General features: G+C 39.1%; 1 protein-coding gene across 2 annotated transcripts in view; it reads left to right on the top strand.

Annotated features, from left to right (window-relative positions):
- The window catches only part of CFAP44 (cilia and flagella associated protein 44), a 169,773-nt gene that overhangs the window by 8,337 nt on the left and 138,161 nt on the right, over positions 1–23,275 (top strand). For both annotated transcript variants that reach the window (XM_089910540.1, XM_022551158.2), the window contains exons 2-4: positions 3,285–3,386; positions 19,814–19,969; positions 20,464–20,623. In XM_089910540.1, the coding sequence (XP_089766666.1) occupies positions 3,290–3,386; positions 19,814–19,969; positions 20,464–20,623 (413 nt within the window). In that variant the 5' untranslated portion in view covers positions 3,285–3,289. The remainder of the gene's footprint in view (positions 1–3,284; positions 3,387–19,813; positions 19,970–20,463; positions 20,624–23,275) is intronic.

Raw genomic sequence — 23,275 nt, 5'->3', positions numbered from 1 at the left:
CTATCTGATCTGTAAAATGCACCTAACTCATAGAGTTTTGAGAAATATATGAAACAGTATGTGTAGAATCCTCAGAACTGTGCTCCACACATGGTAAACATTAAAAACACACAAGCTGTTATTCTCTCCACAGTTGTTATTTCACACTGTAAAGTAAAAACAGTGTCTGTTTTTATACAGGAATCTCTATGAATCTCAGCGTGACCAGCTCTGGCACACTGCTGAGATGGAGTGTTTGAGTTTGTGAGAGTGGGGACCGACCCTGGAATCTAAGGAATGAATCTTGAGTAATGTCATCTTGGGGAGCCCTCTGTCCAGCTTCCAGCCAACCTCCTTCTAGCAACACACACTCTGCAACACTGTGTACTATAATTTTCTCTTTTCTTTACACTTCCTCAGGGTTGACTCAAAACTTCACAGTCTACCTAATGAGTTGGTTAACAGAATTAACCATAGGCTGGACCAATAAGCCTGAGTCTAATGAAAATAGATTTAAGGTAGTTCTGCAAATAGACTTCCAAACCTAGCTAGTTCAGTTGTATAAGATAGGACATGGTTAGGTATACAGAAATAAGGTATAGTCATTCTAGCTGGTTACAAATGGATTATTACGAGTCAGTATATGAGGAGCCTGCCCACCCCCCAGACCCTGGCAAGATAATGTAATATTAGGCTGCCTTGAAAGAATATAATGTCCCCAACGGATAAAGTGATGGTTCATATCTTCTGGAAAGTGTCCAGATCCTTCAGAGGACATACAAAATTGGGAGGGATATATGATGGATTGGGAATTAAGTTTTTGACCTATCCAGATGTTGAAAGGAGTTGAAAACATGTTAGTGAGAAATAGTTGAAAGAATTGGGATGCTTTATTTGGGAAAAGAGAGGATCTGGGTAGGAAAGTTAACTAGCTAATTATTTGAACGGCTATAGTAAACAGGAAAACTTATTCTGTGTGTCCCCAGAAGAATAGGGCCAAATAGATCCAAGTTGCAGGGAGGAAGATTTCATATAATATAAAATGAACTTCCTAAGAACTAGAGCTGAGAACATTAACAGAATGTGCTCACCCTCTTACCTGAAATGTTTAAATTAAAGCTGACTGTCTCTTGGTGTGTTCCTTCATTTGTTCCTTTATTCAGGAATTAAAACATTCATCCCTTCAACTATTTTACCTACTGAGTGAAAGGCACTGTTCTTTGAAAGCTTTACTGTATTAAATCATTGAGATCTCAGAACCACCTTGTGAAGTAGGTACTGCACTTTACAGATGAGAAGGCACAGAGAGGTTAAATACTTGTTTAATACCTCACAACTATAATAGTAAGAGGAAGAGCCAGGCTTTGAGCCCAGTCAGTGTGATTCTAGCCAATACTCTTAGCCTGGGCTTGAGTTGTTGATGCGTGACTTATATTGGGTGGGAGGATTGGACCAAATTAACCCTCTTTCAACTCTCAAGATTCTGTGATCATATTTATTGAGCCCTAGCTGTATTAAAGAGAATGTGTAGTAATTATAGTCAAACTACCATTTTCCAGTACCTACGAAGAGCTTGATATAAACCCATGGTCCTTAACTCTGGTTCCTATTCTTTGGCTCCACAAAAGAATTATATAGAGAGTGAGACCCCGAGAATGGTACATTGTAAAAAGTTTCCAAGTGATTCTAAAGTAAAGCCAGAGTTGAGAACTGTGGGTATAAAAGATCTCATTTAATACTTATAATAACTCTGCCAGACAACCTTATCTTCCCCATTGTACATATAAAAGGACTGACAGGTTAAGGGATGCTAGGGGCTTGGCCCTTGGCCAAGTAAACCTTTTTTCTTTGCCAAACAAGTCTCTGACATCAAAGCCTCATCAGGTTACAATACAACTTCTCAATCCCTTAATTCTAAAAAAATGAAAACAAACACAAAAATCAAGAGAGGGTATCATGATGCCAGTGCAAGGAAACATATGGTATAAACCCTAATGTCCAGATGAAGGTGGGTAGTTGTCATCCTGCACTCTCATGCACTGATCATGTAGTGTAGATCCTGGCTGCTTTGGGCATAGTAGTCTTTCTTGAGAGACCAGGAAGGTATAATAATGCACTAGTTCAGTTAATTCGCATAGCAGCCTTATACATAGTTTTTTCTTCACTCCCATTTTACAATTGAGGAATTGATGTAAAGTAATTAGCTAGTTCTGTGGCAAAACTGGGATTCAAACCTGAATCTAACCACAGATCTCATCCAAACAGAACTACTGCCCTACCTGCCAGCTGTGCCATAGAAGAATGTTGAGGAAACACGGGATGTTTAGTGCGGAGAAATGAAGACTTAGAAGGAAGACATAGTAGATATTCTCATCTACAAGAGCTGCCATAGAGAGAGAGGACAGAGAAGACCTCTCGTGTCACTCCCCTCCTTAAAAACCTTCAATGGCTTTCAATTACCATAGAAATAAGTTCTAAACTCCTTAGCAAAGCTTAGAGACAATTTGATGATCTGCTACCCGTTTCCTCATCAATGTCCATTTCAGTCTCCTGCTCTAGCCAATAGACTGTTCTCAGGCCTTCACAGACATAAGCCTCTCTTAGAAGCTCTCTCTGCCAATAATCTTTCCCATTTTATGCCTGGCCAACGTCTACTCAGTACCTGTGTCTCAAATGCCTCTTCCTTAACCCCAGACATAGTTTAATCTTCTTGCTGTATGTGCCCACAGCACCCCTTTTTTTTTGTAGCACTCATTGTATTTTAATTACTTGTTTAATACCTATATTTCTAAAAAAGCTCCACTGAGTTAAGGATCGTATCTTTCTAGTTCAGTACTACAATTTAGTGCCTAACATAAGATTTGACACATAGAAGTTATCCTCAACAAATATTTAAAAATTGAAATTGATTAGTAACACCAGGGGACTTTGATGATGGGAGGGGGAAGAGGAGGGGATGAACCAAAGGAAGGATGGCAAAGGGTTAATTTTAATGTGGAGCATTTAGAGAAGAGATAGGCTTGGGTGGTGTTTCACTGTGGACTTCTGGAAAACCAGAGGGCACCACAATGACAAGTTTGCCTGGAGGAAGGGATATCTGACTACATTTTGCCATTCTACGGAGGTCTCTGATGATGGCTGTGCCCTCCAGCTGGTGAAGTCATTTCTGATACCTTGCAAACACACAGATTGTCAACACACGTGGTGTTTGGTGCTCATGGAATTTGTTTAGGGGGAAAATAATCTGTTAAAGATTTCTACTTTACAGCTCTATCCCTGTCTCTGTCTCAATTTTTTGCTTACAGAGAAAATGAAGGAACCAGATGATCAGGATACTGATGGGAGGAAATCAGAGAGATCAAAGAGTGATGGAAGGCAGTCTCATTCTTCTAGATCTGCATCAGAACGTGAGTAAAGATTATAATATACACTTAGGGTCTTGATTATTAACTTTAGGTAAAATAATTTTTAAAGAGTGCATATCTAAGTTTATACGACAGAAAGGGTGACTTGTTTAATTCCCTTACTATAAGTTCTTTAAGAGCAGATTCTGTGTTTTAGTCATTTTATCTCTAGTCCTGGAACACGGAAGTTACTATCATCTCTATGCTGATAATGACCCATCTTCACACCTGGTCTGGCTCCTTCCTGTAGGGTCTACAAGGTCTTTAATGGGCTTCTCTAATACAGTGCAGTGGAAAGAGAGCTGGACTTAAGTTTTGAGTCCTGGGTCTACCACTTAGAGATGCTTGATTTGGATAAATTATTTCACCTTTCTGAGCTTCAATTTTCTCACCCATAAAATGATCGTGAGCTGTTTGAGGATTAAATTGGATAACATATGTGGAAGGATATCATAGATTGCAGATAGAAGGGAAAGTGAAGAATTTTGTAATAGGATTTTTAAAAGATGACTGGCTCTGTCTGGGCATCGTGGTGTTAGGTAGCTTAGTGGAATATTGACATGTTTAGTTCTAATCCTAAATATAGTTTCAGAATCTAATTTTTACTATTCACCTAGAGAAGAGCAGGTCCTGGGGAAATCAATTCATTTACAAAATGTACATTAAATTCTTTCAATTTCTCTGAGGCATGTCTGGTAAATCCATGATTTCTCCGTATTGTATTTTATTTTAGAGGTCTATCTCCTCTTGCTTGGACTCTTATAACAAGGATTTCTGCTTAAGTCTTCCTGTCCACACCACCATTAGAGTTATCTTTCCAAAAAATATGATTATATCACTCTCCTGAAAAACTTTAGTTTGCTTCTCGTTTGTTTTTCCATTTCCACTTTTCTCCACTCCCTATGTTTCTGACACAGGATTGTCTACTTTTTAGTTTCTAGTGCTTTGCAGTATTTTCCTGGATGATTTATATTTTTCTTTTTTTTCAAATTTTGTTTTATAGATCTTTATTGGAGTATAATTGCTTCACAATACTGTGTTGGTTCCTGTTGTACAACAAACTGAATCAGCCATATGCATACATATATCCCCATATCCCCTCCCCCTTGTGTCTCTCCCTCCCACCCTCCCTATCCCACCCCTCTAGGTCGTCGCAAAGCCCCAAGTTGATCTCCCTGTGCTATGCTGCTGCTTCCCACTAGCTATCTATTTTATATTTGGTAGTGTATATATGTCGCTGCTACTCTCACTTTGCCCCAGCTTCTGCCTCCTCCTCCCCATGTCCTCAAGTCCATTCTCTTCTTCTCTAAATGTTTGATAGAATTCACCTGTAAAGCCATCTGGTCCTGAACTTTTGTTTGTTGGAAGATTTTTAATTACAGTTTCAATTTCATTCCTTGTGATAGGTCTGTTTATATTTTCTAATTCTTCCTGGTTCAGTCTTGGAAAATTGTACCTTTCCAAGAATTTGTCCATTTTTTCATGGCTGTCCATTTTATTGGCATATAGTTGTTTGCAGTAGTCTCTTATAATCCTTTGTATTTCTGTGGTGTCAGTTGTGATTTCTCCTTTTTCATTTCTAATTTTATTGATTTGTGTCCTCTCCCTTTTTTTCTTGATGAGTCTGGCTAAGGGTATATCAATTTTGTTTATCTTCTCAAAGAACCAGCTTTTAGTTTTATTGATCTTTGCTATTGTTTTTTCATTTCTATTTCATTTATTTCTGCTCTGATTTTTATGACTTCTCTCCTTCTACTGACTTTGGGTTTTCTTTGTTTTTCTTTCTCTAGCTGCTTTAGGTGTAGGGTTAGATTGTTTATTTGAGATTTTTCTTGTTTCCTGAGGTGAGATTGAATTGCTATAAACTTCCCTTTTAAAACTGCTTTTGCTGTGCCCTGTAGGTTTTGGGTCGTCGTGTTTTTGTTATTTGTTTTTATGTATTTTTTTTATTTATTCTTGGATTTCTTCAGTAATCTCTTGCTTATCTAGTAGCACACTGTTTAGCCTCCATGTATTTGTGGGTTTTTTCAGTTTTTTTCCTGTAACTGATTTCCAGTCTCATAGCGTTGTAGTCAGAAAAGATGCTTGTTGTGATTTCAATTTTCTTAAATTTTCCAAGGCTTGATTTGTGACCTAAGATGTGATCTGTCCTGGAGAATGTTCCGTGTGCACTTAAGAAGAAAGTGTATTCTGCCTCTTTTGGGTGGAATGTTCTATAAATATCAGTTAAATCTATCTGGTCTATTGTGTCATTTAAAGCTTGTGTTTCCTTATTTCTCTTCTGTTTGGATGATCTGTCCATTGGTGTAAGTGAGGTGTTAAAGTCCCCTACTATTCTTACGTCACTGTCGATTTCCTCTTTCATGGTTATTAGCATTTGCCTTTTGTATTGAGGTGCTCCTATGTTGGATGCATAAACATTTCTAATTGTTATATCTTCTTCTTGGATTGATCCCTTGATCATTATGTAGTGTCCTTCCTTGTCTCTTGTAACAGAGATAAGACCTCTGTTAGTCTTTATTTTAAAGTCTGTTTTATCTGATATGAGTATTGCTACTCCAGCTTTCTTTTGATTTGCATGGAATATCTTTTTCCATCCCTTCACTTTCAGTCTGTATGTGTCTCTAGGTCTGAAGTGGGTTTCTTGTAGACAGCATATATATGGGTCTTGTTTTTGTATCCATTCTGTGTCTTTTGGTTGGGAGATTTAATCCATTTACATTCAAGGTTATTATCGATATGTATGTTCCTATTACCATTTTCTTAATTGTTTTGGGTTTGTTTTTGTGGGTCTTTTTCTTCTCTTGTGTTTCCCAGCTAGAGAAGTTTCTTTAGCATTTGCTGTAAAGCTGGTTTGTTGGTGCTGAATTCTCTTAGCTTTTGCTTTTGTGAAAAGCTTTTGATTTCTCTGTCGAATCTGAATGAGATCCTTGCTGGGTAGAGTAATCTTGGTCGTAGGTTTTTCTCTTTCATCACTTTAAGTATATCCTGCCTCTCCCTTCTGGCCTGCAGAGTTTCTGCTGAAAGATCAGCTGATAACCTTATGGGGATTCCTTTGTATGTTATTTTTGGTGTTTCCCTTTTAATATTTTTTCTCTGAATTTAATTTTTGTTAGTTTGATTGATGTGTGTCTTAGTGTGTTTCTCCTAGGGTTAACCCTGTATAGGACTCTCTGTGCTTCCTGAACTTGGGTGACTATTTCCTTTCCTATGTTAGGGAAGTTTTCCACTATAATCTCTTCAAATATTTTCTCACACCCTATCTTTTTCTCTTCTTCTTCTGGGACCCCTGTAATGTGAATGTTGGTGCATTTAGTGTTGTCCCAGAGGTCTCTGAGATTTTCTTTTCATTCTTTTATCTTTATTCTGCTCCTTGGCAGTTATTTCCACCATTTTGTCTTCCAGCTCACTTATTCATTCTTCTGCCCCAGTTATTCTGTTATTGATTCCTTCTAGTGTATTTTTCATTTCAGTTATTGTGTTGTTCATCTCTGTTTGTTCTTTAATTCTTCTAGATCTTTGTTAAACATTTCCTGTATTTTCTCAATCCATGCCTCCATTCTATTTCTGAGATTCTGGATCATCTTTACTATCATTACTCTGAATTCTTTCTCAGGTAGGTTGCCTTTTTCCTCTTCATTTATTTGGTCTTATAGGATTTTACCTTGCTCCTTCATCTGTGACATGTTTTTTGCCATCTCATTTTTTTTTTTTTAATGAGTGGGATTGTGTTCCTGCCTTACTGGTTGTTTGGCCTTAGGCTTCCAACACTGGAGCTTGTAAGCTGTTGCTTAGAGCTGGGTCTTGGTGCCAAGATGAGGACCTCTGGGAGACTTCACTCTGATGAGTATTCCCTGTGGTGTCTGAGGTTCTCTGTTAGTCCAGTGGTTCAGATTCGGAGCTCCCACTGCAGGAACTTCAGCCCTAACCCCGGCTTCTGAACCAAGATCCCACAAGCTGCGTGTGGGGCAGCAAAAAAAAATGGAGAAAAATAACAAGTAAAAAATAAAATTAGACTAGGAAACTAACAGATATGTTAGAAAGAATGTAAAAATAAAAATATAGATGAACCAACAACCAGAAAGTAGAAAAGAACCACAGTAGTAAGAAAGAGGAGGAGGAAAAAAAAAAAAAAGGTGGAAAAGGCCTTGGCTGTGGAGGGCGGGTCCTAAGCAGGGGTAGGGTTTGGGCAGTGGGCAGGGCCTATGCTTAGGACCCACAGGGGTGGAAAAGGCCCTGGGAGGTGTGGGGGGTTGGGGCTTAGGCTCAACAGAACAGAGGGGCCCAGGCCTGCCTCCCGCCTGTAGTCGCAGAGGGCAGGGGACACCACGTGGGAGCCCAGCAGGCTTCCAGGGCCCGAGTGGGTGGGACCAACACCCTCTGCTCCTCTCCCGCTCTGGATGGATGGATTTAATGATAATATCCCTTTGTCCAGCACTGCCTGAATCTCCCTTTTTAATGTCAGACCTTCTTAAGGGCAGGTCTTATCAAGTCTGGCCTGGCCCTGTCCTCAGCTCATAAATTAGTTCATAAATCATGGGTTTTAGGATCTCAAATGATAATGTGAAATAGTCTGCTGACACTCTGAAACCTTCTACCTTGGTGCTGTGAGAAGAGGTCTCTGTCCTGGTTCAGCTACATAACTGATAGCTGAATTTTTTTTCCTGGAGCCCTTACCTTGTTCTCAGTCTTTCTAAAATATCTAAGCAACATCTTACCCTTTGGAATTCTCATGCAGAGTGAATTAATTTCCTGGTTTTCTACCTAAGTACAGAGATTAAGGTAGACTCTTCCCCATACCCAACAAGGAGTTTCTGGTGTAACAGAGTCCTATTAAGGGATTTAGGCCAAATGTACCAGCCAGACCATGCAGCATTTTTCACAAGTGTGAAGGACTTTCGTTACCAAGACATTGGTTTCTGATTCTTACCAAAGTACTAAATTATTGCTGACTTCATATAATAAACTGGGAAGTATTTTGGTCTCTTCTATTTTCAGAAATATTTTGTGTAGAATTAGTATTATTTCTTCCTTAAATGTTTGCTGGAACTCACCAATGAAGTAGCTGGGCCTGTAATTTTCTTAGTGGAAAAATTTTTAACTGTGAATTCAATTCCCTTAATAAATAGAGGGTTGTCTCTTTCTTCTTTACTAAGTTTTGTAACTTTGTATCTTTCATAGAATTTATACATTTCTTCTAAATTGTAAAATTTGTTGACATAACTCTGTAGGATCTATTTTAATTCCTGACACTGAAGATTTGTATTGTCTCTCTTTTATTTCTTGATTGGCCTAGCTAGGAGGGCATCCATTTTGTTGATCTTTTCAAAGAATAAGGTTTTGGCTTTGATAATTTTTCTGTTGTTTTGTTGGCTTTTTATTTCACTGAGTCTTGCTTTCATTTTTATTATTTACACTAATTCTATTATTGTTTTATTATTTTATTTTTTTAATTTCCTTTCTTCTACTTACTCTGAGTTTTGGGTTTTTTTGCTTTTCTTTCTCTAGTTTCCTGAGGTGGAATGTTAGGTCACTGATTTTTGAGTTTTCTTATATATGTACTAAAAGCTATAAATTTCCCTCTAAGCATTGCCTTAGCTGTATCCCACAAATTTTGGTGTTATATTTTAATTATCATTTACTTTGAAATGTTTTATAATTTCTTTATTAATTTCTCCTTGACCCATACATTATTATTAAGTGTGTTTTTTAATTGCCAAATGTCTTCTGTAATTTATTTTATTTTATTTTGACATCTTTATTGGGGTATAATTGCTTTACAATGGTGTGTTAGTTTCTGCTTTATAACAAAGTGAATCAGTTATACATATACATATGTTCCCATATCTCTTACCTCTTGCATCTCCCTCCCTCCCACCCTCCCTATCCCACCCCTCCAGGCGGTCACAAAGCACCGAACCAATATCCCTGTGCCATGCGGCTGCTTCCCACTAGCTGTCTACCTTACGTTTGTTAGTGTATATATGTCCATGCCTCTCTCTCGCCCTGTCAAAGCTCACCCTTCCCCCTCCCCATATCCTCAAGTCTGTTCTCCAGTAGGTCTGTGTCTTTATTCTTGTCTTACCCCTAGGTTCTTCATGACATTTTTTTTTCTTAAATTCCATATATATGTGTTAGCATACGGTATTTGTCTTTCTCTTTCTGACTTACTTCACTCTGTATGACAGATTCTAGGTCTATCCACCTCATTACAAATAACTCAATTTCGTTTCTTATTATGGCTGAGTAATATTCCATTGTATATATGTGCCACATCATCTTTATCCATTCATCCGATGATGGGCACTTAGGTTGTTTCCATCTCTGGGCTATTGTAAATAGAGCTGCAATGAACATTTTGGTACATGACTCTTTTTGAATTATGGTTTTCTCAGGGTATATGCCCAGTAGTGGGATTGCTGGGTCATATGGTAATTCTATTTGTAGTTTTTTAAGGAACCTCCATACTGTTCTCCATAGTGGCTGAACCAATTCACATTCCCACCAGCAGTGCAAGAGTGTTCCCTTTTCTCCACACCCTCTCCAGCATTTATTGTTTCTAGATTTTTTGATGATGGCCATTCTGACTGATGTGAGATGATATCTCATTGTACTTTTGATTTGCATTTCTCTAATGATTAATGATGTTGAGCATTCTTTCATGTGTTTGTTGGCAGTCTGTATATCTTCTTTGGAGAAATGTCTATTTAGGTCTTCTGCCCATTTTTGGATTGGGTTGTTTGTTTCTTTGTTATTGAGCTGCATGAGCTGCTTGTAAATTTGGGAGATTAATCCTTTGTCAGTTGCTTCATTTGCAAATATTTTCTCCCATTCTGAGGGTTGTCTTTTGGTCTTGTTTATGCTTTCCTTTGCTGTGCAAAAGCTTTGAAGTTTCATTAGGTCCCATTTGTTTATTTTTGTTTTTATTTCCATTCCTCCAGGAGGTAGGTCAAAAAGGATCTTGCTGTGATTTATGTCATAGAGTGTTCTGCCTATGTTTTCCTCTAAGAGTTTGATAGTTTATGGACTTACATTTAGGTCTTTAATCCATTTTGAGCTTATTTTTGTGTATGGTGTTAGGGAGTGATCTAATCTCATACTTTTACATGTACCTGTCCAGTTTTCCCAGCACCACTTATTGAAGAGGCTGTCCTTTCTCCACTGTACATTCCTGCCTCCTTTATCAAAGATAAGGTGACCATATGTGCGTGGGTTTATCTCTGGGCTTTCTATCCTGTTCCATTGATTTGGCTTTCTATTTTTGTGCCAGTACCATACTGTCTTCATTACTGTAGCTTTGTAGTATAGTCTGAAGTCAGGGAGCCTGATTCCTCCAGCTCCATTTTTCGTTCTCAAGATTGCTTTGGCTCTTCGGGGTCTTTTGTGTTTCTATACAAATTGTGAAATTTTTTGTTCTAGTTCTGTGAAAAATGCCAGTGGTAGTTTGATAGGGATTGCATTGAATCTGTAGATTGCTTTGGGTAGTAGAGTCATTTTCACAATGTTGATTCTTCCCATCCAAGAACATGGTATATCTGTACATCTATTTGTTTCATCTTTAGTTTCTTTCATCAGTGTCTGATAATTTTCTCCATACAGGACTTTTGTCTCCTTAGGTAGGTTTATTCCTAGATATTTTATTCTTTTTATTGCAGAGGTAAATGGGAGTGTTTTCTTGATTTCACTTTCAGATTTTTCATCATTAGTGTATAGGAATGCCAGAGACTTCTGTGCATTAATTTTGATTCCTGCTACTTTACCAAATTCATTGATTAGCTCTAGTAGTTTTCTGGGAGCATCTTTAGGATTCTCTATGTATAGTATCATGTCATCTGCAAACAGTGACTACTTTACTTCTTCTTTTCCGATTTGGATTCCTTTTATTTCCTTTTTTTCTCTGATTGCTGTGGCTAAAACTTCCAAAACTATGTTGAATAAGAGTGGTGAGAGTGGGCAACCTTGTCTTGTTGCTGATCTTAGTGGAAATGCTTTCAGTTTTTCACCATTGAGGATGATGTTGGTTGTGGGCTTGTCATATATGGCCTTTATTATGTTGAGGAAAGTTCCCTCTATGCCTACTTTCTGCAGGGTTTTTATCATAAATGGGTGTTGAATTTTGTCAAAAGCTTTCTCTGCATCTATTGAGATGATCATATGGTTTTTCGCCTTCAATTGGTTAATATGGTATATCACATTGATTGATTTGCATATATTGAAGAATCCTTGCATTCCTGGAATAAACCCCACTTGATCATGGTGTATGATCCTTTTAATGTGCTGTTGGATTCTGTTTGCTAGTATTTTGTTGAGGATTTTTGCATCTATGTTCATCAGTGATATTGGCCTGTAGTTTTCTTTCTTTGTGACATCCTTGTCTGGTTTTGGTATCAAGGTGATGGTGGCCTCATAGAAGGAATTTGGGAGTGTTCCTCCCTCTGCTATATTTTGGAAGAGTTTGAGAAGGATAGGTGTTAGCTCTTTGCTAAATGTTTGATAGAATTCGGCTGTGAAGCCATCTGCTCCTGGGCTTTTGTTTGTTGGAAGATTTTTAATCACAGTTTCGATTTCAGTGCTTGTGATTGGTCTGTTCATATTTTCTGTTTCTTCCTGATTCAGTCTTGGCAGGTTGTGCATTTCTAAGAATTTGTCCATTTCTTCCAGGTTGTCCGTTTTATTGGCATAGAGTTGCTTGTAGTAATCTCTCATGATCTTTTTTATTTCTGCAGTGTCTGTTGTTACTTCTCCTTTTTCATTTCTAATTCTGTTGATTTGAGTCTTCTCCCTTTTTTTCTTGGTGAGTCTGGCTAATGGTTTATCTATTTTGTTTATCTTCTCAAAGAACCAGCTTTTAGTTTTATTGAACTTTGCTATCGTTTCCTTCATTTCTTTTTCATTTATTTCTGATCTGATTTTTGTGATTTCTTTCCTTCTGCTAACCTTGGTTTTTTTTGTTCTTCTTTCTCTAATTGCTTGAGGTGCAAGGTTAGGTTGTTTATTCGAGATGTTTCCTGCTTCTTAAGGTGGGCTTGTATTACTATAAACTTCCCTCTTAGAACTGCTTTTGCTGCATCCCATAGGTTTTGGGTTGTTGTGTCTCCATTGTCGTTTGTTTCTAGGTATTTTTTGATTTCCTCTTTGATTTCTTCAGTGATCACTTTGTTATTAAGTAGTGTATTGTTTAGCCTCCATGTGTTTGTATTTCTTACAGGTCTTTCCTGTAATTGATATCTAGTCTCATGGCGTTGTGGTCGGAAAAGATACTTGATACAATTTCAACTTTCTTAAATTTACCAAGGCTTGATTTGTGACCCAAGATATGATCTATCCTGGAGAATGTTCCATGAGCACTTGAGAAAAATGTGTATTCTGTAGTTTTTGGGTGGAGTGTCCTATAAATATCAATTAAGTCCATCTTATTTAATGTATCATTTAAAGCTTGTGTTTCCTTATTTATTTTCATTTTGGATGATCTGACCATTGGTGAAAGTGGGGTGTTAAAGTCCCCTACTATGAATGTGTTACTGTCGATTTCCCCTTTTATGGCTGTTAGTATTTGCCTTATGTATTGAGGTGCTCCTATGTTGGGTGCATAAATATTTACAATTGTTATATCTTCTTCTTGGATCGATCCCTTGATCATTATGTAGTGTCCTTCTTTGTCTCTTCTAGTAGTCTTTATTTTAAAGTGTATTTTGTCTGAGATGAGAATTGCTGCTCCAGCTTTCTTTTGGTTTCCATTTGCACGGAATATCTTTTTCCATCCCCTTACTTTCAGTCTGTATGTGTCTCTAGGTCTGAAGTGGGTCTCTTGTAGACAGCATATATATGGGTCTTGTTTTTCTATCCATTCAGCCAATCTATGTCTCCTGGTGGGAGCATTTAGTCCATTTACATTTAAGGTAATTATCGATATGTATGTTCCTATTCCCATTTTCTAAATTGTTTTGGGTTCGTTATTGTAGGTCTTTTCCTTCTCCTGTGTTTCTTGCCTAGAGAAGTTCCTTTAGCATTTGTTGTAAAGCTGGTTTGGTGGTGCTGAACTCTCTCAGCTTTTGCTTGTCTGTAAAGATTTTAATTTCTCCATCAAACCTGAATGAGATCCTTGCTGGGTAGAGTAATCTTGGTTGCAGGTTTTTCTCCTTCATCACTTTAAATATGTCCTGCCAGTCCCTTCTGGCTTGCAGAGTTTCTGCTGAAAGATCAGCTGTTAACCTTATGGGGATTCCCTTGTGTGTTATTTGTTGTTTTTCCCTTGCTGCTTTTAATATGCTTTCTTTGTATTTAATTTTTGACAGTTTGATTAATATGTGTCTTGGCGTAGTTCTACTTGGATTTTTCCTGTATGGGATTCTCTGTGCTTCCTGGACCTCATTAACTATTTCCTCTCCCATATTAGGGAAGTTTTCAACTATAATCTCTTCAAATATTTTCTCAGTCCCTTTCTTTTTCTCTTCTTCTTCTGGAACCCCTATAATTCGAATGTTGGTGTGTTTAATGTTGTCCCAGAGGTCTCTGAGACTGTCCTCAGTTCTTTTCATTCTTTTTTCTTTATTCTGCTCTGCAGTAGTTATTTCCACTATTTTATCTTCCAGGTCACTTATCCATTCTTCTGCCTCAGTTATTCTGCTATTGATCCCATCTAGGGTCTTTTTCATTTCATTTACTGTGTTGTTCATCATTGTTTGTTTTATCTTTAGTTCTTCTAGTTCCTTGTTTAATGTTTCTTGCATTTTGTCCATTCTATTTCCAAGATTTTGGATCACCTTTACTATCATTATTCTGAATTCTTTTTCAGGTAGACTGCCTATTTCCTCTTCATTTGTTAGGTCTGGTGCATTTTTATGTTGCTCCTTCATCTGCAGTGTGTTTTTCTGTCTTCTCATTTTGTTTATCTTACTGTGTTTGTGGTCTCCTTTTTGCAGGCTGCAGGTTCATAGTTCCCGTTGTTTTTGATGTCTGTCCCCAGTGGCTAAGGTTGGTTCAGTGGGTTGTGTAGGCTTCCTGGTGGAGGGGACTAGTGCATGTGTTGTGGTGGATGAGGCTGGATCTTGTCTCTCTGGTGGGCAGGTCCATGTCTGGTGGTGTGTTTTGGGGTGTCTGTGGACTTATTATGATTTTAGGCAGCCTCTCTGCTAATGGGTGGGGTTGTGTTCCTGTTTTGCTAGTTGTTTGGCATAGGTTGTCCAGCACTGTAGCTTGCTGGTCGTTGAGTGAAGCTGGGTGCTGGTTTTGAGATGGAGATCTCTGGGAGATTTTCGCCATTTGATATTATGTGGAGCTGGGAGGTCACTTGTTTACCAGTGTCCTGAAGTTGGCTGTCCCACCTCAGAGGCACAGCACTGGCTCCTGGCTGTAGCACCAAGAGCCTTTCATCCACATGGCTCAGAACAAAAGGGAGAAAAAGTAGAGAGAAAGCATTAGTAGAAGTAGGAAGGAAGAAAGAAAGAAAGAAAGAAAGAAGGGAAGGAAGGAAGGAAGACAGAAAGAAGAAAAGAAGGAAAGAAGGAAAGAAAGGAGGGAGGGAGGGAAGGAGGAGGGACAGAAGGAAAAAAGAACGAAAGAAAGAAGATACAGTAAAATAAAATAAATTATAATAAAGTTATTAAATTAAAAAATAATTATTTAGGAAAAAAAGGGGACGGATAGAACCTTAGGACAAATGGTGGAAATAAAGCTATACAGACAAAATCTTACACAGAAGCATACACATACACCCTCACAAAAAGAGGTAAAGGGGAAAAAATCATAAATCTTGCTCTCAAAGTCCACCTCCTCAATTTGGGATGATTCGTTGTCTAAAGGAGAGAAGGAAGGAAAGAAAGCAAGAAAGCAAGCAAGAAAGAAAGAAAGAAAGAAGGAAAGAAGTTAAAGTATAATAAAGTTATTAAAATTAAAATTAATTGTTAAGAAAAGAATTTAAAAACAAAACGGACGGATAGAACCCTAGGACAAATGGTGGAAGCAAAGCTATACAGACAAAATCTCACACAGAAGCATACAGATACACACTCACAAAAAGAGGAAAAGGGGAAAAAATCATAGATCTTGCTCTCGAAGTCCACCTCCTCAATTTGGGATGATTCGTTGTCTATTCATGTATTCCACAGTTGCAGGTACATCAAGTTGATTGTGGAGCTTTAATCCGCTGCTTCTGAGGCTGCTGGGAGAGATTTCCCTTTCTCTTCTTTGTTCTCACAGCTCCCAGGGGCTCAGCTTTGGATTTGGCCCCGCCTCTGTGTGTAGGTCGCCGGAGGGTGTCTGTTTTTTGCTCAGACAGGACGGGGTTAAAGGAGCCGCTGATTCGGGGACTCAGGCTCACTCAGGCCGGGGGAGGGAGGGGCACGGCGTGCAGGGCGGGCCTGCGGTGGCAGAGGCCGGCGTGACGTTGCACCAGCCTGAGGCCTGCCGTGTGTTCTCCCGGGGAAGTTGTCCCTGGATCCTGGGAACCTGGCAGTGGCGGGCTGCACAGGCTCCCCGGAAGGGGGGTGTGGATAGTGACCTGTGCTCGCACACAGGCCCCTTGGTGGCGGCAGCAGCAGCCTTAGCGTCTCCCGCCCGTCTCTGGGGTCCGTGCTTTTAGCCGCGGCTCGCGCCCGTCTCTGGAGCTCCTTTAAGCAGCGCTCTTAATCTCCTCTCCTCGCGCACCAGGAAACAAAGAGAGAAGAAGACGTCTCTTGCCTCTTCGGCAGCTCCAGACCTTTTCCCGGACTCCCTCCTGGCTAGCCGTGGTGCACTAACCCCTTCGGGCTGTGTTCATGCAGCCAACCCCAGTCCTCTCCCTGCCCTCCTACCAAAGCCCGAGCCTCAGCTCGCAGCTCCGCCCACCCCGGCGGGTGAGCAGACAAGCCTCTCGGGCTGGTGAGTGCTGGTCGGCACCGATCCTCTGTGCGGGAATCTCCCCGCTTTGCCCTCCGCACCCCTGTTGCTGTGCTCTCCTCCGCGGCTCTGAAGCTCCCCCCTCCGCCTCCCACACTCTCCGCCCGCGAAGGGGCTTCCTAGTGTGTGGAAACCTTTGCTCCTTCACAGCTCCCTCCCACTGGTGCAGGTGCTGTCCCTATTCTTTTGTCTCTGTTTTTTCTTTTTTTCTTTTGCCCTACCCAGGTACGTGGGGAGTTTCTTGCCTTTTGGGAGGTCTGAGGTCTTCTGCCAGCATTCAGTAGGTGTTCTGTAGGAGTTGCTCTACGTGTAGATGCATTTCTGGTGTATCTGTGGGGAGGAAGGTGATCTCCGTGTCTTATTCTTACGCCATCTTCCCCTCCGCTCCCCTGTAATTTATTTTTAATTTACTACTGTTGTAATCAGAGAATATGCATATTTTGTATTATTTCAATCTTTTAAAAGCTATTAAAACTTGTCTTACGCTCCAGCAAGTGATCTCTCTTGGTAAATGGCCCATGTGCCTTTGAATGTGTAGGTGTAGTGTTTTTTCAATATCAGGTGGGGATGTTTGATAGTGTTTTTCAGATCATCATATCTTATGGAGTTTCAGACTGGTTGTTCCATCAGTTGATGAAAGATGTGTATTACTGTAATATTAACTAAGTAGACTGTGAGAAGTAAAGGATAAATATTATAATCTCTGAAGCAATTATTTAAAAAACAAAGAAAAGTAGTTAAAAAGCTAGCAGAAATTAAAATGGAATTTTAAAGAATAAATAATCTAGAAGAATAACAATAAATGGTCTAACAGAAAATAGGAAAGAAGAAATAGAGGGAAAATGGAAGAGTGGGAAGCACACAAACAGAAAATAAATAATTAAATGTTAAATCAAAATCCAACTATACCAATAGTTATATTAAATATTAATGGATTAATAAGTCTTGTAAAAAGGTACAGATTATCAGAATGGATAATAAAAGCAAGAACCCACTATATGATGCATGAGACACACATTAAGTATTATGATACAAATAGGTTAAAAGTAAATTGATGGAAAAAGATATAGTAGGCATACAGTAAGCATTTGAAGGTTGGAGTGACTATATTAATATCAGATAAAATAGATTTCAAGACAAAGAGTACTCTCTGTGACAAAGAAGTACATTTCACGATGATAAAAGGAACAATACATTAGGAAGACATAACTATCATAAATATGTATGCATCTAATAACAGAGCATCACAATACATGAAGAAAAATAGAATTAAAGGGAGAACTAAATAATTCCAAAATTGTAGTAGGAGAACAGTCTGGTACTCCATCATGGTTACTTCATCATGGCCAAAATGGAAGTCCCAATTATTAATTTTTGTATATTGTTTTTGTATGTAGTAACCATGCAAAACTCTTTTAAAAATTGTAATAATTATAGGGAGTCCTTATGGATGTTCTATGTGCACAGTCACATCATTTGCAGACTTCCTCATTGTGTTCCCAATCTCACAAAGGAGGTGGAGGTAAACAAGGACCAGAGAGGCAAGCTGTATTTGCAGGAGGCAGCCTGCCTCTGTGGCAGCTGGTGAGGAGAGGCACCACAGCTTCATATTTCTATTGGCTAGAGGGAAGAAAAAGCTGAGGAAACTCACCTATAAAATCCTGGGTCAGGGACTTCCTTGGTGGTCCAGTGGGTAAGACTCTGTGCTCCCAATGCAGGGGGCCTGGGTTTGATCCCTGGTTGGGGAACTAGATCTCACATGCATGCCAAAACTAAGAAGTCCGCATGCCACAACTGAGTCTCCATGTTGCAACTAACAGCCCACATGCCACAACCGAAGATCCCGCATGGTGCAGCTAAACATGCTGCAACGAAGATCTTAATTAAGATTGCCATAATTAAGACCTGGTGCAGCCAAAATAATTAATTAATTAATTAATAAAAATCCTTGGTCATAAAACAAACTTTCAGCTGGCTCTTTTTGAGATCTGTGGCTATGGTGTCTCCTCGCCTTGGTTACCTCCCTTTGCTTCCTCCTGCACTCATCCTTGTTCAGTGTCCACTAATTTTGCCAACCCTTCCACCAGCCAGCCCTGCCATCCATTTCTGATTTGAGGTTTTAGCAGCTTCTAGTTCTACAAAAAATGGCATTTGTAATTTTGGCTTTCATTTTCAGTGTTGATTTTAGATTATTTCCAAGAATAGAAAGACAAATGCTGATTTGTACATCAAACCATAATCCTTCCACCTGTCTATTTTGGGATTATAAAAAGTATAGAAATCTTTGTTCTCACCAAGTTGCTAAGATCTGCTGCTTTGCCAGTCTGATTTAATGTGTCTACTTCCTGTTAAATTAGTTTTTTTCCAAACTCCACTTTTCCTCTCAGTGGCACAACCCTTCAACCAGGCTCAGAATATTCATTTTTAGAAAAATGATTTACTCCCCTTCATTCATATTCACTTCTGATTCCTTTATCAGTGATTCCCTCATCCTAGCTGGCAGCCTGAACTCATCTAATGGCAGCTTGAACTCTGTTCCCAGAGAGAGGCAGGCCAGCAGATAATATCCTAATCTTGAGATGGGGATATAATGTTTGATTGCAACAGTCACAAGAAAGAGCTAAGAAATCTGTTAAATGGTATTACTGGAGAATATTTACCCAGGGCTCTCCCCTAGGGGAGTTCAAGAAGTGGGCCCCATTTAGGTGTCCAGGATTATTTTCTTTCCATCCAAATGCATGAATCCTACAGAACCCTGTCCTCTTATTCTGCTAATTGGATTGGCCCAGCTTTCTCACCTCATTCAAGTTAGTCTTGGGCCTTGTTCCTCTTCTTTTAGCCTCATCTCAGATAGACCTACTAGGTGGTTCTACTCTGTTTCTGACATACTTACCATTTCTGCCTTATTATTCTGAAAGTTCATCCAGCCCTTTCACCTGCTGGACATGGTATATGTGAACAATAGCCATGTTTGGACTTGATCTGAATGTTGGCTTATACCTAGGTCTATTCTACTCCCATTCCAATTCTTTTTCTCTTCTAGCTTGTCCTGAAGCAAATAGTCTGATGTATTCCTAGGATATCACTCAGACATAGTCATACCCAGAGGAGTTTATTCTTGAATATGCGTTATTTATCTTTGACATAAAAGGTCCTTATAAATAACGTGTTGTTCAAGTGAAATTGAACTGAAAAAATGATAGCAACATACTAGCCAATCTCTTTTTCTTTATCCTTTACTTTCTTGTAAGCGTGCAGTGGTAGGAAATAGACTGCAAATGAAGTGAAAATGGAGATTTACTCACAGGAAAAGCTTTAAAAATTTTTTGTAAAGCTGCAAGAGTGACCAAATAAAATGATTTTTGTAGCAATTTTTGAGTTTAAAATTCATTCAGTTTAGAGCACAAACGAATTGGAAGTATTAGGTACTTTGGAAATAAGAAATGTTTAATTCAAATTTAGAAATTATTTAATGTTTAAGACAATGTTTAATTCAAATTTAGAAATTATTTAATTCAAATTTAGAAATTATTAAAACAAATTGTTTTTTATAGCCACTATGAAAGAGGATTACAAATCTGTTGTAGATACCACAGGCGAAACATTTACTGAAGTGGAAGAATCATATTTAGGGGACGATGAATCCTATGTGGAACATTTGGAAGGAAGTTCAAGTTCATTTCAAGATGATTATGTGGAAAGCATTGGAAGTAAGTATTACTAGTTTTCTATCAGTACTTGTCACTGTTTTAACTGAACAGTTGTAAATCCATAAAAGAAATGGTTGCAGGAAGTGTGGAGGTGATAAAAGAAAGAGCATCAAACATATCCTGATAGGGTGCTTTAGCAGCTCTGGAGTTGTGTATTCTGAGTATCACATACTCTCATACTCAGTTTTTCTGGGGAGTGGGATTGTCTAAGGAGTGATCTATCCCACATTAGTGAGACTAACTCTCCCTTAGAACTGACCGTGCGCTGTTCTTTGAGACTGTCGGAACCATGCAGGGCTAGGCGTTCACCCCAATGCACACAGGCGTGTTGCCTCTTCTTCCATGCTCACTTGTGGGTGGCATCCTATGTCCAGGCCAGAAGTAGTAGTTACTGCTAGAGTATATGGGCTACGTACATTCCTCCTGTCTTCATGAAATACGATTTTAGGATTGACCAGACACTCTTCTTAGTTAAAATATTTTTAATTTTTTAGAATCTCAGTACATGGAAACTCCTGTCCCAGATGCAGAAGAGGCAGAGGAGGAAGTTAAGAAGAAAATATCAGAAAGCTTCTTCTACGATTACATGGAGCTTGCTTCGATGCCTTTTGTGACTCCGGATTCAAACATACCGCTGGATCTTCTTACACTTGTGTATCCACTCCAGTTACATATGTATAATCTTGGAATTTCAGCTTTTTAGGTCAGGGGTTGGCAAACTGCAGCCTATGGACCAAATCTGGCCTCTGGCCTTTTTCCCTAAATAAAGTTTTATTGGAACACAGCAATGCCCATTCATTTACATGAAGTCTATGACTGCCATCACACTACAAGGGCAGATTTAAGTAGTTACAACAGAAATCATCTGGCTCACAAAGCCTAAAATATTTACTACCTGGCCCTTTACAAAAACAGTTTGCCAACCCCTATCTTAGGTAATTCTAAGAAGCTTAAGATAGAAATGCTTGATCTTAATTTAAACTACGCTTTTGCTGGCTTTTGTTAGATGCCAAATAACCATAAAGAGATATAGTGCTTTTCTGGCTGTCCTTTCAGGAGATGTGATGTGAAGGAGACCAGGAGGCCTCTTATCCCCATTTATCTCTACCAGATTGGCACCCCTTTTTCAATGCCTGTTAAGTTAAAATCATTGATCTCCCTGCTTGAAACGCTGACATGGCCATTGTCAGGCATTACTGCTTTCGCATTATTTACCAGATGAGTTACAGAGAAGACAGCCCTGAGGAAGTGGGCACAATATAACCCATTTTAATAGAAGAATAAAAGTCTGTGAAGAAAAGTAAAAGTGGGATGATTAACAAGGGGATTTAGGGTTTGCCATCACTTTATGATGTTAGGTTTGTGAGGTGCTAGTTAGGAGACAATTTCCATTAAGGCCCTTGGTTAGCAATTTAGCATGCCTACCCTCAGAAGGGCAGTGGTTATGACCGCATGGCCCAGACACTGACTGGCCCCTTATAAAAGGGGTGCTGAGAGGGGAAGGGCAGTGTACTTCCTGACTCAGTTTTGCTTTTTATGTAAAAATAGAACATGTTATTGTTATTATATCTTCTAACTTTATTTCGATCCCAGGTGTAACTAAAACTAATTCACCCTGAAATTTGTAACCTGGAGTTTTCTCTCTTGAGGGCCTTTTTTTTTTCCTTTGTGGCCTTTGGACAGGTTACTGATAAAAGTTATGCTGTTGGCCTTCTAGTCGATTTTTTTCAAATGAAGTGGTTTATTAGTCACCTAGAAGCTTTTCCTGAAATGCACGTGCTCTGATAGCTTCCTGGACCTACTGCATTATTTCCACGTGGAGAGGGGCTTGGGTATATATGTACTCTGAAAAAGCTTCTCGGGTAATTTTTATTGTGCTGCCTTCTCCCAGCTCTCAACACTGGGGATTTGGTGCTCCTGAATACAAGGATCTCTGTATTAGAGAGATATGCCTAGCCTGTAAATAAGGGAGTCAGAGCGATCTTGACGTTTGGCTCAGTGCATGAATACTTTCTACTCATGCTGGAGGAGTGGCTGTATAAGCTATGGACTTGAACACTTTCAAAAGCAGGGCAATCACAAAGCAGCTTATCCCATTTTTGAATAGCTTACATTATTAGAGAGCTCCTCCAGGCCTTGAATTACAATCTGCCTTTCTGGAATGTCCTGCGTTAGACTTAGCCCTACTCTCTAGAGATGAAAAAATATAATCTCTGTTTCTTGTGAGAAGCTGTAAGAAGTCTGCTCTCATGTATCCCCATATACCCTTTTAATTCTTCATCTACTTCAGTTTTAACATTTGTGTCTTCTAAATCAATCAAGAAAGTATAATTTATAAAATATCACGTAAACCACAGCATAATTTATAGAAGACACTAAACAGCCCTTAAGACAGTGTTTAAACACCACTTTAAAGTGGAGGTTCTAGATGGACATGGACAAACAGCGAAGGCCCTGGGCCTCTGATAGGAAGTTAAGAATAGGTGCCAAAAGGGAGGGTGAGATAAAACAGAAGGGAGGTGAAGGTACGTCAGAATACATTTTAACATTTTCAGAGCTCTGCTTAGGGACTGCCTTGTCCTCTGGGGTTAAAAGGAAAAGATCAGACTCTAGTTATTCATTCATTCGTTCATTCAACCGAATAGGCTCAAGACTGTGGCAGGCATTCTAGGAAACAGATGAATGAGAAGCAGCCTCTGCCCTCAAGCAGGTTGTGATTGATTTAGAGGGAAAGTGTTTGGCAAGCTACAATCTAACCCATTTCTGCATTTGAAAGGGCCTTCAATCAAAACAGCAGCAAGTAAGAGGGAGTTTCCCCCTGAAATTACAGATGATAATATTAGATAAATGATCATGTCTCCGATTCCCTGCTGTCATCCAAGTTAGTGAAGGGATGGTAGCCCGCTTCTACCCTCATAGTTGGACATTCTTCTAGCCCTTTAGAGTATTACACTGGCACCTGGGAAAAGGGAAAGGAGAGAAGGAAGAAGGAAAGGTGAGAACAGTAGTTTAGGGAGAGGGAAAAAGAGGGTAGGCAAAACTTCCTGCCCCATACCAGGCTCTGTAAAGATAAGGGGCTGTAGACTCTACTCTTTATTTGTGAGGCAGCCCCAGGTATTCTCCATGAGGGCCGAATAGCTTCATCTAGATCTTGGATCACATATTCATTTGCATTTCTATATAAGTTTCAATTTTAGGCATTAATGTCTTTTAAATTTATAAAACTCCTTTTTCTTGTACAAATGCCCTGAAATGTTCTCTTTCTCTTTTTTCAATTTAACTATGAGGCAGTGAGATAGGTATAGT

This window comes from Delphinapterus leucas, chromosome 4, assembly GCF_059928025.1.
Source record: "Delphinapterus leucas isolate spDelLeu-1000000601 "Yukka" chromosome 4, BTC_Dleu_Yukka2, whole genome shotgun sequence".
NCBI lineage: Eukaryota > Metazoa > Chordata > Mammalia > Artiodactyla > Monodontidae > Delphinapterus > Delphinapterus leucas.
Note: the sequence above shows the minus strand (reverse complement) of the source record. Positions and strands in the feature narration are given on the sequence as shown.